The 18,345-nt window shown below is 48.7% G+C and overlaps 1 protein-coding gene across 1 annotated transcript; it reads left to right on the top strand.

Annotated features, from left to right (window-relative positions):
* Window positions 1-4,761: 4,761 nt before the first annotated feature.
* ZIC5 (Zic family member 5) lies at window positions 4,762-14,167 on the top strand. The gene is made up of 2 exons (XM_032151202.2): window positions 4,762-7,041; window positions 11,345-14,167. Exons 1-2 carry the CDS (start codon window positions 5,502-5,504, stop codon window positions 11,785-11,787), a joined length of 1,983 nt encoding a protein of 660 aa, XP_032007093.1. The 5' UTR covers window positions 4,762-5,501; the 3' UTR covers window positions 11,788-14,167.
* Window positions 14,168-18,345: the final 4,178 nt, after the last annotated feature.

Below are 18,345 nucleotides of genomic sequence, written 5' to 3'. Positions count from 1 at the left end.
GTAACTGGGCTTATAAAAAGTCTCCATATAAAATATGTGCTCACCAGCAGTTTAGTGATAGGGATGTAAATATTTGTGTATTTGTCAAAAGGGACTCAGAAAAAATAGAAGCCATCAACCACCCTGGCCTTTACCCCTGCATTGGTGATAGTCAGTGGTTGTGGTTTTCCAAAAGGAAGAGAATTAATTGTCCTTACTTGTCTTCTCTTTCCTGATGGGAGTGATTCTACTGCTGAAAAACAAACAAAACCAAACAACAAAAAATAGGAGGCATTAGCTTACGTGAATGTGTTTAATTATTCTGAAGACCTATCCTTTGGGCTCCCAGGCGAACTATATCCAGAGAGATTGAATACAGATGACAGGCGAGCAGCTTTCCAATAAACTGCAGTATTATTGCAATAGACTTTGTAATACAATTTATGCTGTCATTCATAAATAACAATGCCATATGTCAACCATATTGCTTACACAAGTAAATCCATCAACGTGTCACTATTTGATTTATCTCAACAGCTTCTTCAAATATTGAAGTATAGATATTGGAAGGGGTGTGGAGTGGGAGGAACTACCCAAGAAATTTGAGATTTTATTTTTAACTGCACAAACTCTACTTCTTCATTTCCCCTCCAAAAACATCCTAAAAGATAAGAGATGAAGGGGAGGAGAAGCACATCGAGGGGCCAACACAAATAAATATTGGGTGGTTATATGAACTGTGAACATGTAAGAGAGTTCTGTGGTTGTTTTGACCTTCTGGAACATATTTTAGAACAATAATGCATTTCCCAAGAAATTGTCAATCGTAATGGTTAACTGTAGGTCAAAGGTCTTTCTCCAACAACCTCCATCTCTGAAGGTAGAAATGACTGCAAACCAAGTGAGAGTATTTGATAACAGTCAAATTGTATTCAACTTATTCTTTAGTAGTAAGGAAGTAAAGGCAGTGATAGTTTTTCAATGGCTTTCAACCGCAAAGGTGAGGTGGACATGGGATAGGCCCACTTCATGACTGTACAAGCAACAAGACAAAACAAATCTCCACGGAATCCAACATATCAGTCATGGCCACACAGCCCCAGTCTTCTGCCTTTTCATCCTCATTAAGTCTACATAAGTGTGATAGGGCTATTAGAAGCACTTTTCTGGATACTCTTAGCTCCACACATATCTGTGGAGCTTCAGGACTCAGCGCCACCTCAAGAGGGAGGTAACCCTCGGAGAGCCCTTGGGAGGGCTGCCAATTGCGGAGCGATTCTGAGCACCCCAAGGCCTTGGGCCAGTCGCAGCTCCCATGCAAGTCAGATCGCGAGTTGCCAAGCCCAGAGGGTGGGGATGGGGGATCCGGTCCCTGCCTCGTGCAGACGGGGCGGGCGGCCAGGAGAGGCTGCCCTGAAACTCCCTGCCTAGCGCCTGGCGAACCTGATTTGGGAAAATCCTTAAACCCAAAGTTACCATCACTTACGACCCTGGCGAAGCTCTACTAAAATGCAGCTGTGCCAGTGCCTTTGCCCACCCCGCCCTAGCTTTTAGGAAAGGTCTCAGTGGACCATAAGGCCCTTCCCAGTGTCTGCTAGCAATCCCCCACTTCCGCGCCTGTTAAGCACCCATTGGCGCCCTTGGGCTGGGGTTCAAAGGTCCTTCGATTCCTCTAGTAATTTGGGTGCGCCATGCGCCCTTGAACCCGCCCCTGGCGTGGCCCAAATGACACCAGAAGCTCCAAACCCGCAGACACCCAGTCCTTCTGCAGGGAGGCCGCTCTCACAGAAACCACGCGGGACCAGCGAGTCGTAAAGCAATTGCAGGGGCAATAAAAGGCGGTTCGGTGGGTCCCCCAGTTCCTTTCTTGTCCACCCCACCTTCCCCGAGATCCCCCCCTCCCTCCGCCTGCAGAAACAATAAAACAAAGGCTCAAAAGCCAGGAAATGTCCAATTCACTTCCCTTTGAGTTTATTAATTGCCCACACCCATCGCAGGAAACTTGGCTGTGTTCGGTGACATACAGAGGGCACCGGGGAGCGGTGGAGCCTCAGTCCCCCACTAGGCGCAGCAGGAAGCCGCAAGCGCCAGCTCGAGCATCCCCAGAGATCGGGTCCCGTGGCCTCCAGGCAGCTGAACGCGGTTAACTCAGCTAACCTGGGTTCTGGTTAGCTGGCCATTTACAGGGCCTCTCACCTCCCCAGCCTACTCGCGCCTTTGTCTGGGGTTGGAAGGAGGTTGGGGTTCGGGGTGCAACCTAGAGGTCTGGAAACAGACGCCCCGCAAGAGCCCTTGCTAACTCCAGAAAGGACATTTCCATGGCTTGCCACTTTGCTGCCTCCACACAGGCACCTCCGCTGCAAAACGCAGAAAAGGGCACGGGTTTGAGGACTGGCTCTGACGACCAGCACCACCGTCGAAATATGCGGGCCAAACCCCCAGAAGAATTGGCATAACGCTTTCCACAGCCCCCTGCTTTTAAAACTAGTATTATTATTCCCTTCAGCGCCCTGGGAATTGTTGGTGTTTATTTAGGAAGTGTGACAGAGTTATTGGGTCTTCAGAAACTTGGGATGTTAAGGGGGTTTGATTTGGCTCCCAAATAGCTTGAAAAAGAAACAGCGCACCTGGGGTCAGGCGGGTCATCACAATAACAAAAAGCGCTTCTACAAAATAAAAAGCTCTTTTATAAAGAAAGGCAATCCCGGAAATCCACTGCAAGCCTTCCTGATGACCATCTAGCTCGGCCTATTCTCAGGTTTAATTGGCAGGCGGTTTATTGGCGCCTTATTGGTGTTGATTGAAATTTTGCTCCCAGTCTTTTCTTTTAAGAATTAGCATCTCAAGTCGATTTACCTGAGTCAATTATCTTTTTAGGGTCTAGGTTTGGTCATAAATTTGCAAATATTCATTAAACTCACTTTGTAAATATTCCTCTTTCCTATCGCTACCCAAATCTCTATTATTTCCTAAGAAAGTCTTTTCTTTTTTAAGGCTTCCATAAAATGAAATTGATCAGGGAGCTATATTTGAATTAAGACATATTAAATCGATGACAGATACATATCACGCTGTGTTTAACAAGAGTTGTACAAGGAGGCGGGTTCCAGATTCCGCACGGCTCTGCTACACCATTATTCACATTTTTACAGCCTTTCCTTCATGCCTTCACCCATTAAACCATTAAATTTCAGCAATTCAATAAAACAAAGCAGTTATAATTTTGACGAAAAGCTATTTTGAAGGGGGTGGAGGTACCCATATTATTGCACAATAAAAATGCTCAACAGTACATATTAAAGGCTAGCTTGTGTTTATTTTCTTCTTTCTTTATTCATTCTTTTTGTTTTGTTTTGTTTTTACTTATAACCTGCAGGATTGAACCCAAAGCTGCCATTACTGCAAGAATTAATGCTTATTGCCAAGAAATTCAAATAAAGGAAACTCATTGGAAATGTTCGGAGAGGAAACGATGACAGTGATCATTCCAAATATGATGCTTTCTTCATAAACCATCCATAGAGATGGCACAGCTCTCGATCAACCTTTGCCTGGTTGGCTTGAAATGTTTTAAGTCTTTGATATAAAAATTGTGAAAGGACTTGTCGTTTCCAAAGAGAGATGAAGATTTTGTTACTGCTGTTTATTAAAATTTTTTCGTTGTGTTTCCACACATGCCTTTAATTCCCCATATTTGAACTTCATTGAAGCTTAAAGAAAAAGTCCATTTGAAATTTGATGGTAGCATTGTCTTTGTTTGCTTGTCAGTTTTATAGAAGAAATGACATTCCTAAGTCTCATACCGAAGCCCCCTGTTAAACATCGTTCACACCAATGTAAATGGCGCTATCAAATCAACTCTTTTGAAAATATTTCTGATTACTTCCCACGGCCATCTCCCCAATAACGGCTTTGTGTAGTCTACTTTTACTTGGACTGCAAACGAATTAAGTTGGAAACATGTTTTATTGTATCCCCTAAGAAAAAGATCACGTTCTAATCATTATCACTTTTTTTTAATTTTTACAAGTAATGTTACGGAGTACAGCAAAATACAATTTTTAAAACCCCGACTTTAATATTTGAGCATTTTGAAACATCACAAATTTCAAAAATGCTTTCTTTTAAAATCTGAAAAGGACACTTTGGGGCAGTAAAACCCCTAATTTGGGGGGAGGGTCCCACATTTCTCCGCCCACCAAAAAGTGATGCAGGGAATTTCTATTTTTAAAAAATCGATTTGATACCAAACCGCTGGAAAGGGATGGGATTCGCTTTTTTAAAAGCCAGTTTTTATGGTTTTCAAATAAGACATCTTAGAGGTAGACTGGTTTATTAGAAAACGATAAAAAGGTGAAAGATTATTCTATCAGTAAATAAAAAGCAAAGATATTTCTTGATTTCAAAATAATATTTTATTGGCTCAGTTCTAATTGTGGACCAGTCAAAGAAACTGAGGCATACATGTGGACTGTGGACTGCGATCTGGACCGGAAGGAGAAATTCTGCTTAAAGGACGGTGCTTATTTAGCAGCTTCTCTCTGAAGAGATGCCGTTTGGCCTGCCCTGCCACTGTATCTCTGAAGGCAAAAGTTAGAATCGCCGCCCGATCTCCTCTCCCCCGCCCCTACTGTAGATCTAATTGGAAGTGGCAGATCTAGAACCGATGAGTAGTGAGATTACACTTCCATCCAACTCCTTTGAACCATGTTGAAAAGGACTCTCCATGAGCTAAAAAGTCGAGGTAAAACGGTTCCTTTGGGGGAAAGACTTATTTTGACTTCACCTGGTGTCTCGCGGAGCCAAATCACTCAAGCTGTCTTGCAACCAATAGACTTTATCTTCTTCACTCCGTCTACTGTCTGTGCGCCCTAGGTGAGCGCTAAGCAGGTTGGGTGTCCAAACAAGAAGTTTCTAGCATCACCACTACAGGTAGGACCGGCTATTCACCCTTCTCTCCAAACAGCAGCCCAGGGCTCTTCCACCCCCCAAGGAAGGTGGAGGTAGAAAGTACTTGGGTGCCAGAAGGCACACAGCGAGAAGTGAGGCCGAGGTTTTTGAAACTGGGACTGCCCCTTGGGGGTCCCCAGCCCCTCACCACCCCGCGCCCTCTGCCCGCGTGCCGGCGCGCGATCCGCGAGGTGCGTCAAGGAAGAGCGGGGCGCTGCGCGCGCAGGCCAAGCTCAAACTTTCTGCAAGTGCAACTTGGGCATCCCCGGGGAGGCGGGGACATGGAGCTCCAGCGGAGGAGGGGGCGCGAAGCGAAAGCGCAGGCGGCCGCAAGCACGGGGGCGGATCCCCGCTGGGTCGAGGGCCTGAACCGGAGCCAATCGGGCAGCCGAGGCTACTGCCAATCACGCGGCTCCCTCCAATCCCACCCGTGCCATTTCCAAAATCTCGGTCCCACTGTGCAGCTCAAATGTGGTGTTCACTCTGCCAATCGCTGGAGGATAGAGTGGGAACAGGAATAAGCAGAGTTAGGAGGCCAGGACAAAAGAAGTTAAAGAGCGCCTAATATATACATGTTTTTGAAGGCGGGCAGAGGGAATAAAGTCCCCCCAGTGAGGGTCTATGGGCCTGATTGTGTAGTTCTGATGGAGCCCCCTTTGAGCAAGAGGAACCCGCCAGCGCTGAGATTAGCGGATTTGGCAACGGCTCAGGTCCAGCCGCTTCAGAATATGACAGGCTTCCCGGCGCTGGCCGGCCCGCCCGCCCACTCCCAACTCCGGGCCGCCGCCGCGCACCTCCGCCCGCGGGACCTGGGCGCTGACCCCGGCGTGGCCACCACTCCGCTCGGACCCGAGCACATGGCCCAGGCGAGCGCGTTGGGCCTCGGCCCTCCCTCCCAGGCGCTCCCGGCACACTCGGAGGCTCCGGCAGCCGCCGCCCGTGCTGCAGCCTTGGTCGCGCACCCCTGCGCGGGCAGCTACCCCTGTGGCGGGGGCAGCAGTGGCGCGCAGCCCTCTGCTCCCCCGCCCCCAGCCCCTCCTCTTCCTCCCACCCCTTCACCCCCTCCTCCTCCCCCGCCTCCTCCTCCTCCTGCCCTCTCGGGCTACACCACCACCAACAGTGGCGGCGGCGGCAGCAGCGGCAAAGGCCACAGCAGGGACTTCATCCTCCGGAGGGACCTTTCCGCCACGGCCCCCGCGGCGGCCATGCACGGGGCCCCGCTCGGAGGGGAGCAGCGGTCCGGCACCGGCTCCCCCCAGCACCCGGCCCCGCCTCCCCACTCGGCCGGCATGTTCATCTCCGCCAGCGGCACCTACGCGGGCCCGGACGGCGGCGGCGGCCCGGCGCTCTTCCCCGCGCTGCACGACACGCCGGGGGCCCCCGGCGGCCACCCGCACCCGCTCAACGGCCAGATGCGCCTGGGGCTGGCGGCGGCAGCGGCAGCTGCGGCGGCTGAGCTGTACGGCCGCGCCGAACCGCCTTTCTCGCCGCGCTCTGGCGACGCGCACTACGGCGCGGTTGCGGCCGCAGCAGCGGCCGCCCTGCACGGCTACGGAGCCGTGAACTTAAACCTGAACCTGGCGGCTGCGGCGGCCGCAGCAGCGGCCGGGCCCGGGCCCCACCTGCAGCACCACGCGCCGCCCCCGGCGCCGCCGCCGCCGGCGCCCGCGCAGCACCCGCACCAGCACCACCCCCACCTCCCAGGGGCGGCTGGGGCCTTCCTGCGCTACATGCGGCAGCCAATCAAGCAGGAGCTCATCTGCAAGTGGATCGACCCCGACGAGCTGGCCGGGCTGCCGCCGCCGCCGCCGCCGCCGCCGCCGCCACCGCCCCCGGCCGGCGGCGCCAAGCCCTGCTCCAAAACTTTCGGCACCATGCACGAGCTGGTGAATCACGTCACGGTGGAGCACGTGGGAGGCCCCGAGCAGAGCAGCCACGTCTGCTTCTGGGAGGACTGTCCGCGCGAGGGCAAGCCCTTCAAGGCCAAATACAAGCTCATCAACCACATCCGCGTGCACACCGGCGAGAAGCCCTTTCCCTGCCCTTTCCCGGGCTGCGGCAAGGTTTTCGCGCGCTCCGAGAACCTCAAGATCCACAAGCGTACTCATACAGGTGGGTGTCTGTCCCCGGCCGCGCCGCCGCCGCCACCACCTTCTGCGCCGCCGCCGCTTCCGCCGCTGCTTCTCCTCCTCGTGCTCGCCTTAATTTTTTCCTCCTTCTGCTGCTTCTCTTCGCATACGTATAACCCGGACATGTGACTTCTTTTTTTTTTCTCTTCCCCCCCCTTTTTTTTTCTATGAATAAGTAATTCGATAGCACACACAGGCCCCGCGTTGGGTTCCCACACGGCGGAGTCTCCAGCGCTCCCGCAGCCCCTCGGCCGGGACCCGCAACGCGCGCCAGCCGCCGCCGCCGCCACCTCGGAGCAGACGCAGCAGCAGCTGGAGCAGGAAGGCGCCCAGGACGGTCGGCAGCCCCCACCCGCCCGGCCCTGGGAAGTCGGGGAGGGCGATGGAAAGAGAGGCCGGGGCCGCCCCGGCAAGCGCCTCTCTTCCCACTGGGTCGTAGGCCCCGCGCGGTCGCCGCGCTCCGAGGATCGGGCGTGGGATTTGCTGCCGGATTTGGGACACTCGAGGCAGGCCTTCCGGGAGGGGAAGGGAGTCCTCCGGGAAGACAGGAATGCGCTTTCGGAACCCCGGAGACCACTCGCACTCGCCCACCGTGACACACTCTTCACGCACACCTTCGTTTGCGTGCGTCTCCCACAACTTTACACACTCATATCCTCCTGCGCGTGCACCCCATTCCCGCGACATCTGCGTGTCCTCACACTCCCATCATTTACACGCCCCACGCGCCCTCTCACACGCAGTATCGCACTCGCCCTGGAGGGTGCTAGAGTTGACATCTGTCCTTCTAGAGAAGGTTCTAGTTGGAGGAGGACCGAGCCTCCCGCCATCGGTGAGGCCTACCCCGTCGTGGAATTGGTGGGGAGCCACCGGCGTCGTGGGGACCCTCCCACCCCACCTCAAACCCTGCCTCTGGGGATCCCACAGCCCTGAGGAGGGCGGCTGCGGCGCGGGGCGGTGGATGGCGCCTGTGGGTCGTGTGTCCCCTTTGAGCGGACGAGCGCGTCGGGCGGAAGCGCTGATGAGCGCGAACGCAGTCGGGATTTATAGGGACAGACACGATTAGCCCTCGGAGGACACTTAAGTAACTGGAGTTTACGTTCAGTAATCACTTGGCAAATTTATCGGCGCTGCTGCGGCCAGGAGGTAGCCGCCAGGTCCCACGCTCGGGCCGGGGGCGCTCGGGGCTCTGCGGGGGCAGCAGCGTCGGGGTGGCCCGAGGCGGGAGCCTTGGCCTGGCTCCTGCGGGCCGCCTGATGGCCGGTGGGGAGCACGTTTTCCCAGGAGCCCCGTTTCTCTCTAATCGGGATCAGTCCGCTTTAATGATTTTTCCAGAAAGAAACTTCCCAGGAGGCTCTCGTAAAAACGCCCTGGCCTCTAAGCCGGCTGCTCGCTCCTGTGCCCAGCACTTCTCGGCAGGGCAGGATCCAGGGACCGTGAAGCCGCTCCCCAGCCTGGCCCCCAAAGGGAACCCCCAAGCGCGGTGCTGCGCGCGGCCTTGGGCCCTTCCCTCCTGCCCAGGCCTCGCGAGGGGAGCGGCCTTCCTTTCGCGGCTGCCGGGAGCTGCGGGCGCAGAAGCCGATCCGGGCCCCCGGCGGGACAGGCCACTCCCTGTCCCCGTCCCCGGTGGCTTCCCGGGGCACGCACGCGTGCGTGGAGTCGAGGGGGGGCGCGGGGGACCCCAGGCGCCGAGGGGACCCGCGGTCATTTGGGTTTTCGGCTCTGCGTCTGGCGGACGGTTGCATTTCCTGCCCCCTCCCGGCGGCCGCGTGGGCCCCACCCGGTGGAGCGTGGGGGTCCCTGCGGGAGGGACGCAGGCGCCTCGGGTTCAGCCTCTAACCCGCGCTTGGTGTTTCTGGCGGTCCCTGGGCCGCTCATCTGTTGGGCATTGTGTCCTGAGAGGGCCCATCCGGACTTCCTTCCCTCCCTGCCACGCCGCTCTCCCTTTTGGGGGTTATCCGGGATCCCGGAACGGATTGATCAAAGGGACTAATCCCCGGGCCACTCCCGAAGGCCCCTTTCCTGACCCACGTGCCCCCAATTCCGTTTATAACCGTCCCGCGGGCCCGACTCGCGCTCTCTCGGGAGAGGGAGCTGTTAGGAGCTGGCGGAGTCCACAAGTAGTTCCTTACTTTCCCACACGCGCCAGGCTCTCAAACTCTGTAAATAGTTAAATTCTGACGTGACTCTTCCATCAGAATCTTAAATGTAAACACCGAGGTCTCTCAGCCTTTCTAGTTAGGTAGAATTTGCTTATTCCCCTTAGGCCCCCTGAACAACACAGGCCGCTCCATCGCCCTTGCCTTTTCTTCTGTTTTCTCCGTGCACCTCTTCCTTTATTTACCTCAATGTTCTACCTTTCCTTCCACGACATCTCTCCCTTTCCTGAGTCTGTTTGTTCCCCTTTTTCATGTGCAGTGGAGGAGTTAGTAGTGTTCAAAGCGTTTCTTCACAACCCGGGATATGTAGGTTGAACAGAAACATGACCATGCTCAAAAACAGCATTGCACTTTTGCGTAGGGTGGATGAGTAAACCCACGTAATTACGCCTCCATATTGAAGAAAGGCTGATTTTAATTTCTTAAAAGAATGTAAATAAAAAGAATATAATGTTAACTTGGTCTTATATACGACTTAAAGTGTAATGTAGAAATCAGGACAAATCACTGATGTTTCGATAAAAAGGGATTAGCTTTGTTTTTGTCAAAGCTCATCTACAGAATATTTAGAGGTTGTGATTATCATGGGGTTGTTTTTTCTCTCTTTATACATCACTGTAGGAGGCATATTTGAATAATGTCTAATTCTATTTTTAAACAGTATTTCCAGGTAGGGAAAGTTAAATTCCAGGCATCTGCCTGAATATTCTCAGATGTGCTAGCATACTCTGCCATTGAAGCAGTTATTGTTGGTGAAATATTTTTTAAAAACTCACTACAGTAAAATATCTGCAGAGGGTGTAAGAAAATTCACCACAGAAATGTATGTACACTAAGCTGAGGCTGAATAGTTTCTTTTTGAAAATAAGTTATCCAAAACAAAAGAAAATGTCATACCTAGTGTATCACCAGAGTAGCTGCTGAAATGTGAGAAATTCAACTTTATTTTTAAATTATTTACCTAAAAGAGGAAAATATTAATACAATAATATGTAGGAAATGACTTGTTTAATTATGGACTCAAGTTCAGAGATACCAAGGGGAGAGGGAAAATTCAGTTAGACTGTTACCTGCTCTCTTCCTTTTCTTGCTATTTAACACCAAAATGTAGTGTGGCTGAATTTCTCTAGTTGTCTTATTAAGTATTTCCATTTCCTGGACTAGAGGCCTTGTGTTTAAAGGCGTGTTTGTGGGGTGGTTAGGCCAGCTTAAGGAGGTGACAGCCAAAAGACCCTGGCCTTTTTTTATTTTTTTAAAGTCTTTTTGACTAGTAAGCAATGTAGGGAGCTGTGAGAGTGAGTATACTTGTGGCATAAAGTAAAGGTAGGTTCTGCTAAGGCTTGTGGTCTTTATTAATGTTTGTTAAAGCTCGATCTGCTGTGCTCTTAACCGCCCTGCAAGTAGTGAGGAAAGCTGTAGAATGCAGAGGTCAACAGCCTATTCTCTGCCCAGCTAGCCCTGTAAAAATCGAGTGGTGGGAGTGTGTTTCACAGGTGCCTCTATTTCTAAAGAAAAACATTGTTTTGTTTTACCTCCTTCCCTTTCCCAGCTCCACATTCTCTCCTGATGCCCCTCTCCATCAGTGAAATCCTGGAGAACACTGAAAGGAAATGCCATTATTATAATTTGACTGTACCCCCCAGTTTACTTTTAATTTAATGTATGTGTTTGCTTTTTTCTCTTTTTCTTATATGCTTACTTCTGCCTGTGGCTTTGGAAGTATCATTTTGTGTTTATTTTGACAGGAGGATCTCCTGCTTGTGTTTTTGAGTGTACAGACCCTGAGGGGAGTGTGTCTGTCAGGGGAGGGGGTCTGTGGGTCCCAGGTGGGTTTCAGTGTTACATTCTGGCCCTTAGCTCAGCCCTAGGGATCTCACCCTGACCCCTATGGGACTGCAGGGGCTGACAGCCTCTCAGGAGCCCAGGTCCAGGCAAAGCCACCAGGCCAGCAGAATCCAGGCCCATCCTTGAAGTATCCCTTCCCTTTTGTGAATTAGGAAGAAGAATTAGGCTGGGAGTTGGTCTTTGGGAGAATAGGAAAAACACAACCTTGGTTCTGCTTCAAGATTTCTGTCAAGTGAGGGGTCTTGGAAAGCCATTGTTGACCTTTCCTGTCTTTCCTTGCAGGGGAAAAGCCTTTCAAATGTGAATTTGATGGCTGCGACAGGAAGTTTGCCAATAGCAGTGATCGGAAGAAACATTCCCATGTCCACACCAGTGACAAGCCCTACTACTGCAAGATTCGAGGCTGTGACAAATCCTACACTCACCCAAGCTCCCTGAGGAAGCACATGAAGATTCACTGCAAGTCCCCGCCACCTTCTCCAGGACCCCTTGGTTACTCATCAGTGGGGACTCCAGTGGGCGCCCCCTTGTCCCCCGTGCTGGACCCAGCCAGGAGTCACTCCAGCACTCTGTCCCCTCAGGTGACCAACCTCAATGAGTGGTACGTTTGCCAGGCCAGTGGGGCCCCCAGCCACCTCCACACCCCTTCCAGCAACGGAACCACCTCTGAGTCTGAAGATGAGGAAATTTACGGGAACCCTGAAGTTGTACGGACGATACATTAGAATTTATGATTAATAATAATAGGTGAAATAATAAGTGGGAGTCCTTGGACCGCATCCTAACCTGAGACAATGCCGAGCCTGAGACAAACCCGTGACTCAGACTTGCCACCGGGTCTAATTAGCCCTATTTATTCAGTATGAAACCCTATGGTGTTTGTACATTTAATTAATTTAATTAAGATATTTGGGCTTTTTTTTTTTTCTTAAAAAACAAACAAAAAACAACCAAGCTGGACTTGTACATTGCAGGAGGAGGGGGTTGGGGGCAAATTGTACCAAGGAAAATGAATGGAGAGATTAGTTAATGGAGATACACACTGCTGATGCGATATACATATATATATGTAATTTTTTTTTAAAGGGGGAGAAAAAGAGCATTAAGTCAGAACTTAACACAGCAACAAGGCCCTCTGCATTTCCTGGAGTGCCTCTCAAATGCCTTTGACACCATACCATGGGCTGCTTTTGAGCCTCCTTGTTGGACCCTAATTCTGCCAAGGCCTCTTGATTGTAAACCACACACCTGCTGCATTGCCAACAGATCCTGTTCTGTACCTGTGTCCAAAAACATTTGTAAAAACCCTTTGAGTTTAATATTTGTAATTTTTAATTTCCACTCTTTTATTACTGATCTTACCTTAACACTATTTTTATACAGGATTATTTCCTCAGTATCCTACTGTGTGATTTTAAAAAAAGATGCAGCAACCTTAATATATCTCCATATCTTGTGCTACTGTGATTGTTCAAGCAAAAGTGGAGAGAAGAAAAGCTGCTGCAATAAGACAACTGTGAAACTGTGATATTTTATAAAATAGAAGAAATTCAAGTGCTTTCTTTTTCCTATATGTTTTTTTTTTTAATCTGAATTCTCAGATACTGCCTCCTAACTGTGTCCAAACTTCTTGTGTAATAAAGAGATTCTGTTTTCGATCCTAAGTTCTTTGGGATGCCAACATTCACAATCAAGTCTTGAGAAGGTGTGATGATGGCATCATGCCTATTTTTTTGGAAAGCTGTTGTTTTTAAAACAGGCCAACACCTCTTTTATACTGTTGTATCAGCATTTTAAAAAGTCTATTTTTCAATGCCTGAAACTGCATTTTAATGCATTTTCTTCCACCTGAGCACTGAGCACACCAAACTGGAATCCATTTGAAAATGACAGTGTGTGAAGTGTATGATTTACATTAAAAGAGGGGAGGGAGTTGCCATACATATTAAAATTTTTAAAAGGTTTATAGTTACCACCAAACACTGATGAATGTGTGACCTTTGCCAGAGCTGTCAAGCTAGGATAAAAAAGGTCAAGGACCTAGGACAATAACTCTTAGTCAATTTATTTTCGGTTGGTACAACACATCTCCTGTGCAAAATGTAGTCCATCAGAAACACCATACAGATATACTAAAGAGCACTAATTTATCCTTAGAGACCCTGAAGACACCCCCTCCCCAGGGTTTGTAGAAATTTGTTTTGTGTGCTGTGAGTGGTTGATGTAGTCTTGTCATTGTTAATAACTTGTATGTGAACACTATTATTTGTACAGTTGAATTAATTTATTTTCAGACATCATCCTTTTTTTTTCTTTCCTGGAAGAGTTCAAAGCACACCAAAGAATTATATTATACATTTTGGTGAAAGATTGTCATTTATGATCCGTGGTTTATTTAAAAAAGAAAAGGAAAGAAAATGGAAAAATATATTTTTAAGCTTACTTGAATGAACAACGTAATGTGAAAACCAAGACTCTTCCTGCATGTCTTTTTTGCATTGTGTTGATAAGATTATATATAGTTTATAGATATATTATATTACTAGTACAGTGCATGGTGCTGTCACTTGGAAAGCCTTTCAATGTTGTCTTCAGATTGTTGTGAATATGAAACATGCAGACCCTCCTTTATAAAGAAAAAGACCTTAAAACTTGAATATGAGAAAATTTTACATTTTAAAAGTTTATTTGTTTTTCATATTATTCACTTTCAAAGCCCTTTCAAATAGAAAAGGTATGAACTTTTGGGGGGATAATTTATGTATCGTAAACTTATTAGAACAAAATATTCCTGATGTATAATGAGTTGTTTTATTTATACAACTTTTTCAATGGTAGTTTGCACTATTCTTTATTATGCTACAGGTTTATTTATTATGAAACAAAGGAATATGTATTTTATGTATTTTACCATGCATAGGTTAACTCTTTGCCACAGATTTATTGGTTCTTGATACACCTAAAATAAAAAAATGTGTACCTCCAATAGAAAGCAAGCAAGAATTATTATGAAGTAACAAATTTAATAAAGGTATTCTTATTATTATTGCTTATGTTTTACATAATGGCATATCTCTCATACAAATAGAACAGGTTGCTAATGGAGTGAATGTCTTCCTTTGGCCTCTTGATTTCTTAGCCTCTCCCCAAGAAATACAATATTTTTGCAGCCTGGTTTAACTTACAAGCTTATCTAAGAAACACAAGATATTTATGAAGACTAAGCCTTGCAGGTTATACTTAGAGTAGCATAAATCTTTTGGGTTACTGCATTTATTTGTTAAAATAAGTAATAGCCTGATTGATTCTAATCAGTGAAAAGCCAAAAAGTGAATTTTAGCATTTCTTTGGTGCCCAGCCTCCAAAAGGAAAAAAAAAGAATGAAGAAAATGTGGAGGGAGGGACAATGAGGCTTCTAGACACAAGGTGAAAGCAAAATCGGTCAGGGGCTGAGATAGGTATTGAATGAAATTGAGTAGTGGGCATCAAATGCCTCTTATGGCATGGGAGATCAAGATGCAATTTTACTGTAGTTTGTTCTGGAAGTTGAGTGGCTATTGGTAATTTAAGCTGAGCATTTTGGGGCAGGTGTGTTGAACAATTAGATTCTTGCATGGCAGCAAAATATTCAAGTGGCTTAAATGCAGGTATTTGGCTATGCACATTTACAAGGCTGGATGTTTGCTTGTGTTGTTAGCAGATACAAAACTGATAAAAGTCAAATAGTTAAAAGCAACTGCTAGTAATGTCAAGCATTTCTCTGAAAGGTTATAGTGGCTTTTAAAAGTCAGGTTTGTTAAATGTAGTAAAGGTGAAACAGGTTGCAAAGAGTTGTTTTAACTCAGATGACAATAACCAGCACACGAAGGAGAAAAACACTCATAAATGAGGGCCCCAATCAATGGGAAAACTTATAGCTCTCTAATGAAGTTTCTTGTGAAAAGAAGGGTGACACAAAGCCACCAAGACATGAATCATTCATGGGAAATATAAAAGATAAAAGATATCTGACAATGAGCAGAACCTTGTATAGAGGGTATAAAACAAGTTTCCCCTTCTTATTTTCTGCTTTAAAACGCACAATCTCCCACTCCCAGCGTTCTCTGTCCAGTCTATAGAGTTAAAATTGACCACTGCTCGTCCTGCGCCACTTCAAAGTAATTTAGTCCAGAACGGAAGGCTTGGCGCTAGGACAATCTTCATGGTGTGTTAAGATTTCTATGGCAATTGGCAAGCAAGACGTTCCCATCTGAATATGTCTCAAAGAAAGCCACTTATTGACACTAAGTTGGCTATCATCAAAGACTTCATCTTCCCTAGGCAAAACGTGGCCCTTGCAAATACTGTTTAAATCATCTACCTTTGTTTTGCAGGCTAGGAGAATCTTCAAACGCACAATTATTTGAAATTTATGTATATATATTTTTCCCATTCAGGATGCTCTTGGTAGAGTTAATGGTCCTAAAATCTAAACTCCATAGAGTTTGAGGGTGGGAATTATATTCTCTTAAGGAGTTGGAGATGGCCACACAAGCATCATAACACTGGGGACAGGAAAAGAGGAGGCTCGACTATCTGCAAACATATTACACTCTCATAAGTGATCTCTTCTACTTTGGGGAAGGTTTTGGAGACCATTGTGGTTTTACCCACCCAGTAATCTATCATCTGTCATCTCTCTATCTGTCTATGAAATGGGACAAGTGGTGCTGGCCACTAGTATTGTTAAATCCCAGTTGGGTTAGGAAATCCAGCTCCTGGGGAGGGGGCAGGGGAGACATCTGGTTTCTCAAGTGATCACCTTAAGCCAGCAGAAAAGAAGGCTGGTCACAAGGCAAACAAAACAACCCAGCCGCTTATTATTAATGGCACTTTCATCCCCTCACATCACTCCTGGCCTGTCAGTCCACCCACAGTGTAGCAAAACAGGACGTCCAGCCACGGAAGCCTTCCAGGTCTGGAGGCACAGGCAGGCCGGCAGGAGACCCTAGGTGAAACTGCCCTGGGGCCCCCAGTACACTTCCCCTCTGTGGACAAAAACTCAGCCCCACACCCACGCACTCCCCGAGCACACATTAACATACACTGCAAGTGCCTAATCAGGCAGGGAGAAGTTCAAAGGCATGTTTTTTTTTGAAATTCAAACTACTGCTTCTACGGTCCATCCACGCGGAGCGTCAGGATCGCTATGGCAGTGGGCAGGGCCAGGGGAGTCGCCAGCAGAAGGGCCACTGTGATTCGAGACAGTCGATGAGACACAGCTGCAGTGACCTTTTTACTTTCATGCCAAGTTACTTCAGTCCACTTGCACCTCATCAGAAATTATATATATATATATATTTTCAGAGTTTAAGATTCTTCCATAGAACCTCCTAGCTTGAGATAAAGGGGAGAGAAAGAATGAAGAAAGGAGGATAGGAGCGGAGGAGAGTCGGGGTGGGGAGTGGGTGATGTTCGAAGGGTGGGGGAGAGGGGCAGGGGCGCCAGAGCCCCAGTTCCTCTTCCTTCCCTCCCCACCTAAGTACTTTTATTTGCAGAGCGATTGTTCTTTGTTTATTTAATACAAGTACTGTGTGAATGGTGAAAAATAAACACGATGAAAAATAACCAAACAGATGATTCCTCGGAGTGAAAAAGCCCGGACTTAATAAAAGTGCGAAGCAGTCACCGCTGAATGAGAAACCCTTTGAAGTGGAACTTATTATAGGAGGAATACTTTGGGGTTGCCTTAACGACGCCGCTGAATCGAAAGCGCTCGCCTTTGTCAGCGATTTGTTCTCCTTTGCTGGGGTGCCCGGAGAAATTACTTACATGGGCTGCCTTAACATGCAGCCTGCAAATCAGTAACTTTGCAGCTCAGACTCGCAGACGCCACTCGGCTGCGGACAAAAAGAGTCAGGGGGGAAACGCACCAACCTTTCGCGCCGAGGCTCTGGGGCTGGGGGCGCACGGGCGTGTTGGGGGCGGCAGATAAGAAGTTGTATTACAACGACCCCCTCGTCCAGGCTTCCCTCTTCTTCCCTCTGCACCCCCCCGCCAGTCCTGGCTGGGGATCTGCGGGCCAGGACTCCGCTCGGTGGCAGTGGAGGCCCGGCTCCTCCAGGGCCCACCGGCGAGGGGCGCTCTAGGGCGCGCGGGCCGGGCGCGGGACTTTCCCAGCAGCTCGGGCCATATTTAATAAGGGTCGTTCATCACCAAGGCGCTTTGAAGGGTCGCCTCCAGCCCTGTGCCCATTAGAAAGGCGGAGGTGACATTTAAACTCCGTTTTCAAGGATCGCGGGGGGATTTCATTGAAAAGGCAACTCGTTTGTCTTATGAGCCTGGAAACAACATCCTTCTCGCTCCTTTTGACCACATGGCATAACTCAAAAACAATAGTTCAAAAGTGAAATGGCATCGTGGTGTTCATTCGGAGACAGGCCCCCATCTAGCACCAGAGAAAAGGGGTAGTCCGCAAGACAATGTGCTTTTTGTGTCCGACTCTGTCACAAGGATTGTGTTGTTTGCTTTGGAGGCTGCGCCTGTTATACTTTCCTGAAAGTGCTTGTGTTAAACAAGAGTTATAAGTCATCCAAAACAACAAACATTTTGATTTTCTTTGCCTAAAGGGCTTTCCCTGGCTATGGGCACCGTGAAAAAATAATGTCTCTGCTGAGAAAGGAACACCAGTAGTAGCATTACAAGCGGGCGCATTAAATATCGAATGACACGGGAAAAAGAGCTTGTCGAGGGGCACTCAGCCTTAAAGTCTTTCTTCAACTTTGTCTTCGGTGGCTGCTGGACTATTTAAGATGGTATTAATTAAGGCAGCTTCGGATGCTGCCGAGCCGGCCGGCCCCTCGGCCGCGCTCGGTCAATGGGCCTGTGCCCCCGCGCTCCGCTCACGCGTTGGCTGAGCCGAGTGCAAGTGTCACTTCTCATTTGGAGGCTGAAGAGAAGTGCCCATCCTACATTAAGGGCAGCAGGGATGCAGTCAGCAGCAGGCGTTAAAGGAATACGAGGGACTGGGGTGAGGGGAGGGGAGGCGGGAACAAAATGGGAACAGCTGCCCGGGGCGGAGTCGAGAGTGTGCCCCGCGCACCGCTTTTGGCACATTTTGGAGAGCGCCGCTGGCAAACCGGGGCCACGCGGGACTCGTTGGGTTGGAAGACCCCCTCTCTTTCGTCGTTCCTGCGTGGGGAAAATGAAAACTCTAGCTCTGCACAAATCCATTAGGCAGGCTGGCGGGGCGTTATTTTACAAAGGGACTCGCTTCTACAAAGAAAGACAAAAGCTTGGTGCAA

Source organism: Hylobates moloch, unplaced genomic scaffold, assembly GCF_009828535.3.
Source record: "Hylobates moloch isolate HMO894 unplaced genomic scaffold, HMol_V3 SCAFFOLD_4, whole genome shotgun sequence".
In the NCBI taxonomy this organism is placed as follows: Eukaryota; Metazoa; Chordata; class Mammalia; order Primates; family Hylobatidae; genus Hylobates; species Hylobates moloch.
Note: the sequence above shows the minus strand (reverse complement) of the source record. Positions and strands in the feature narration are given on the sequence as shown.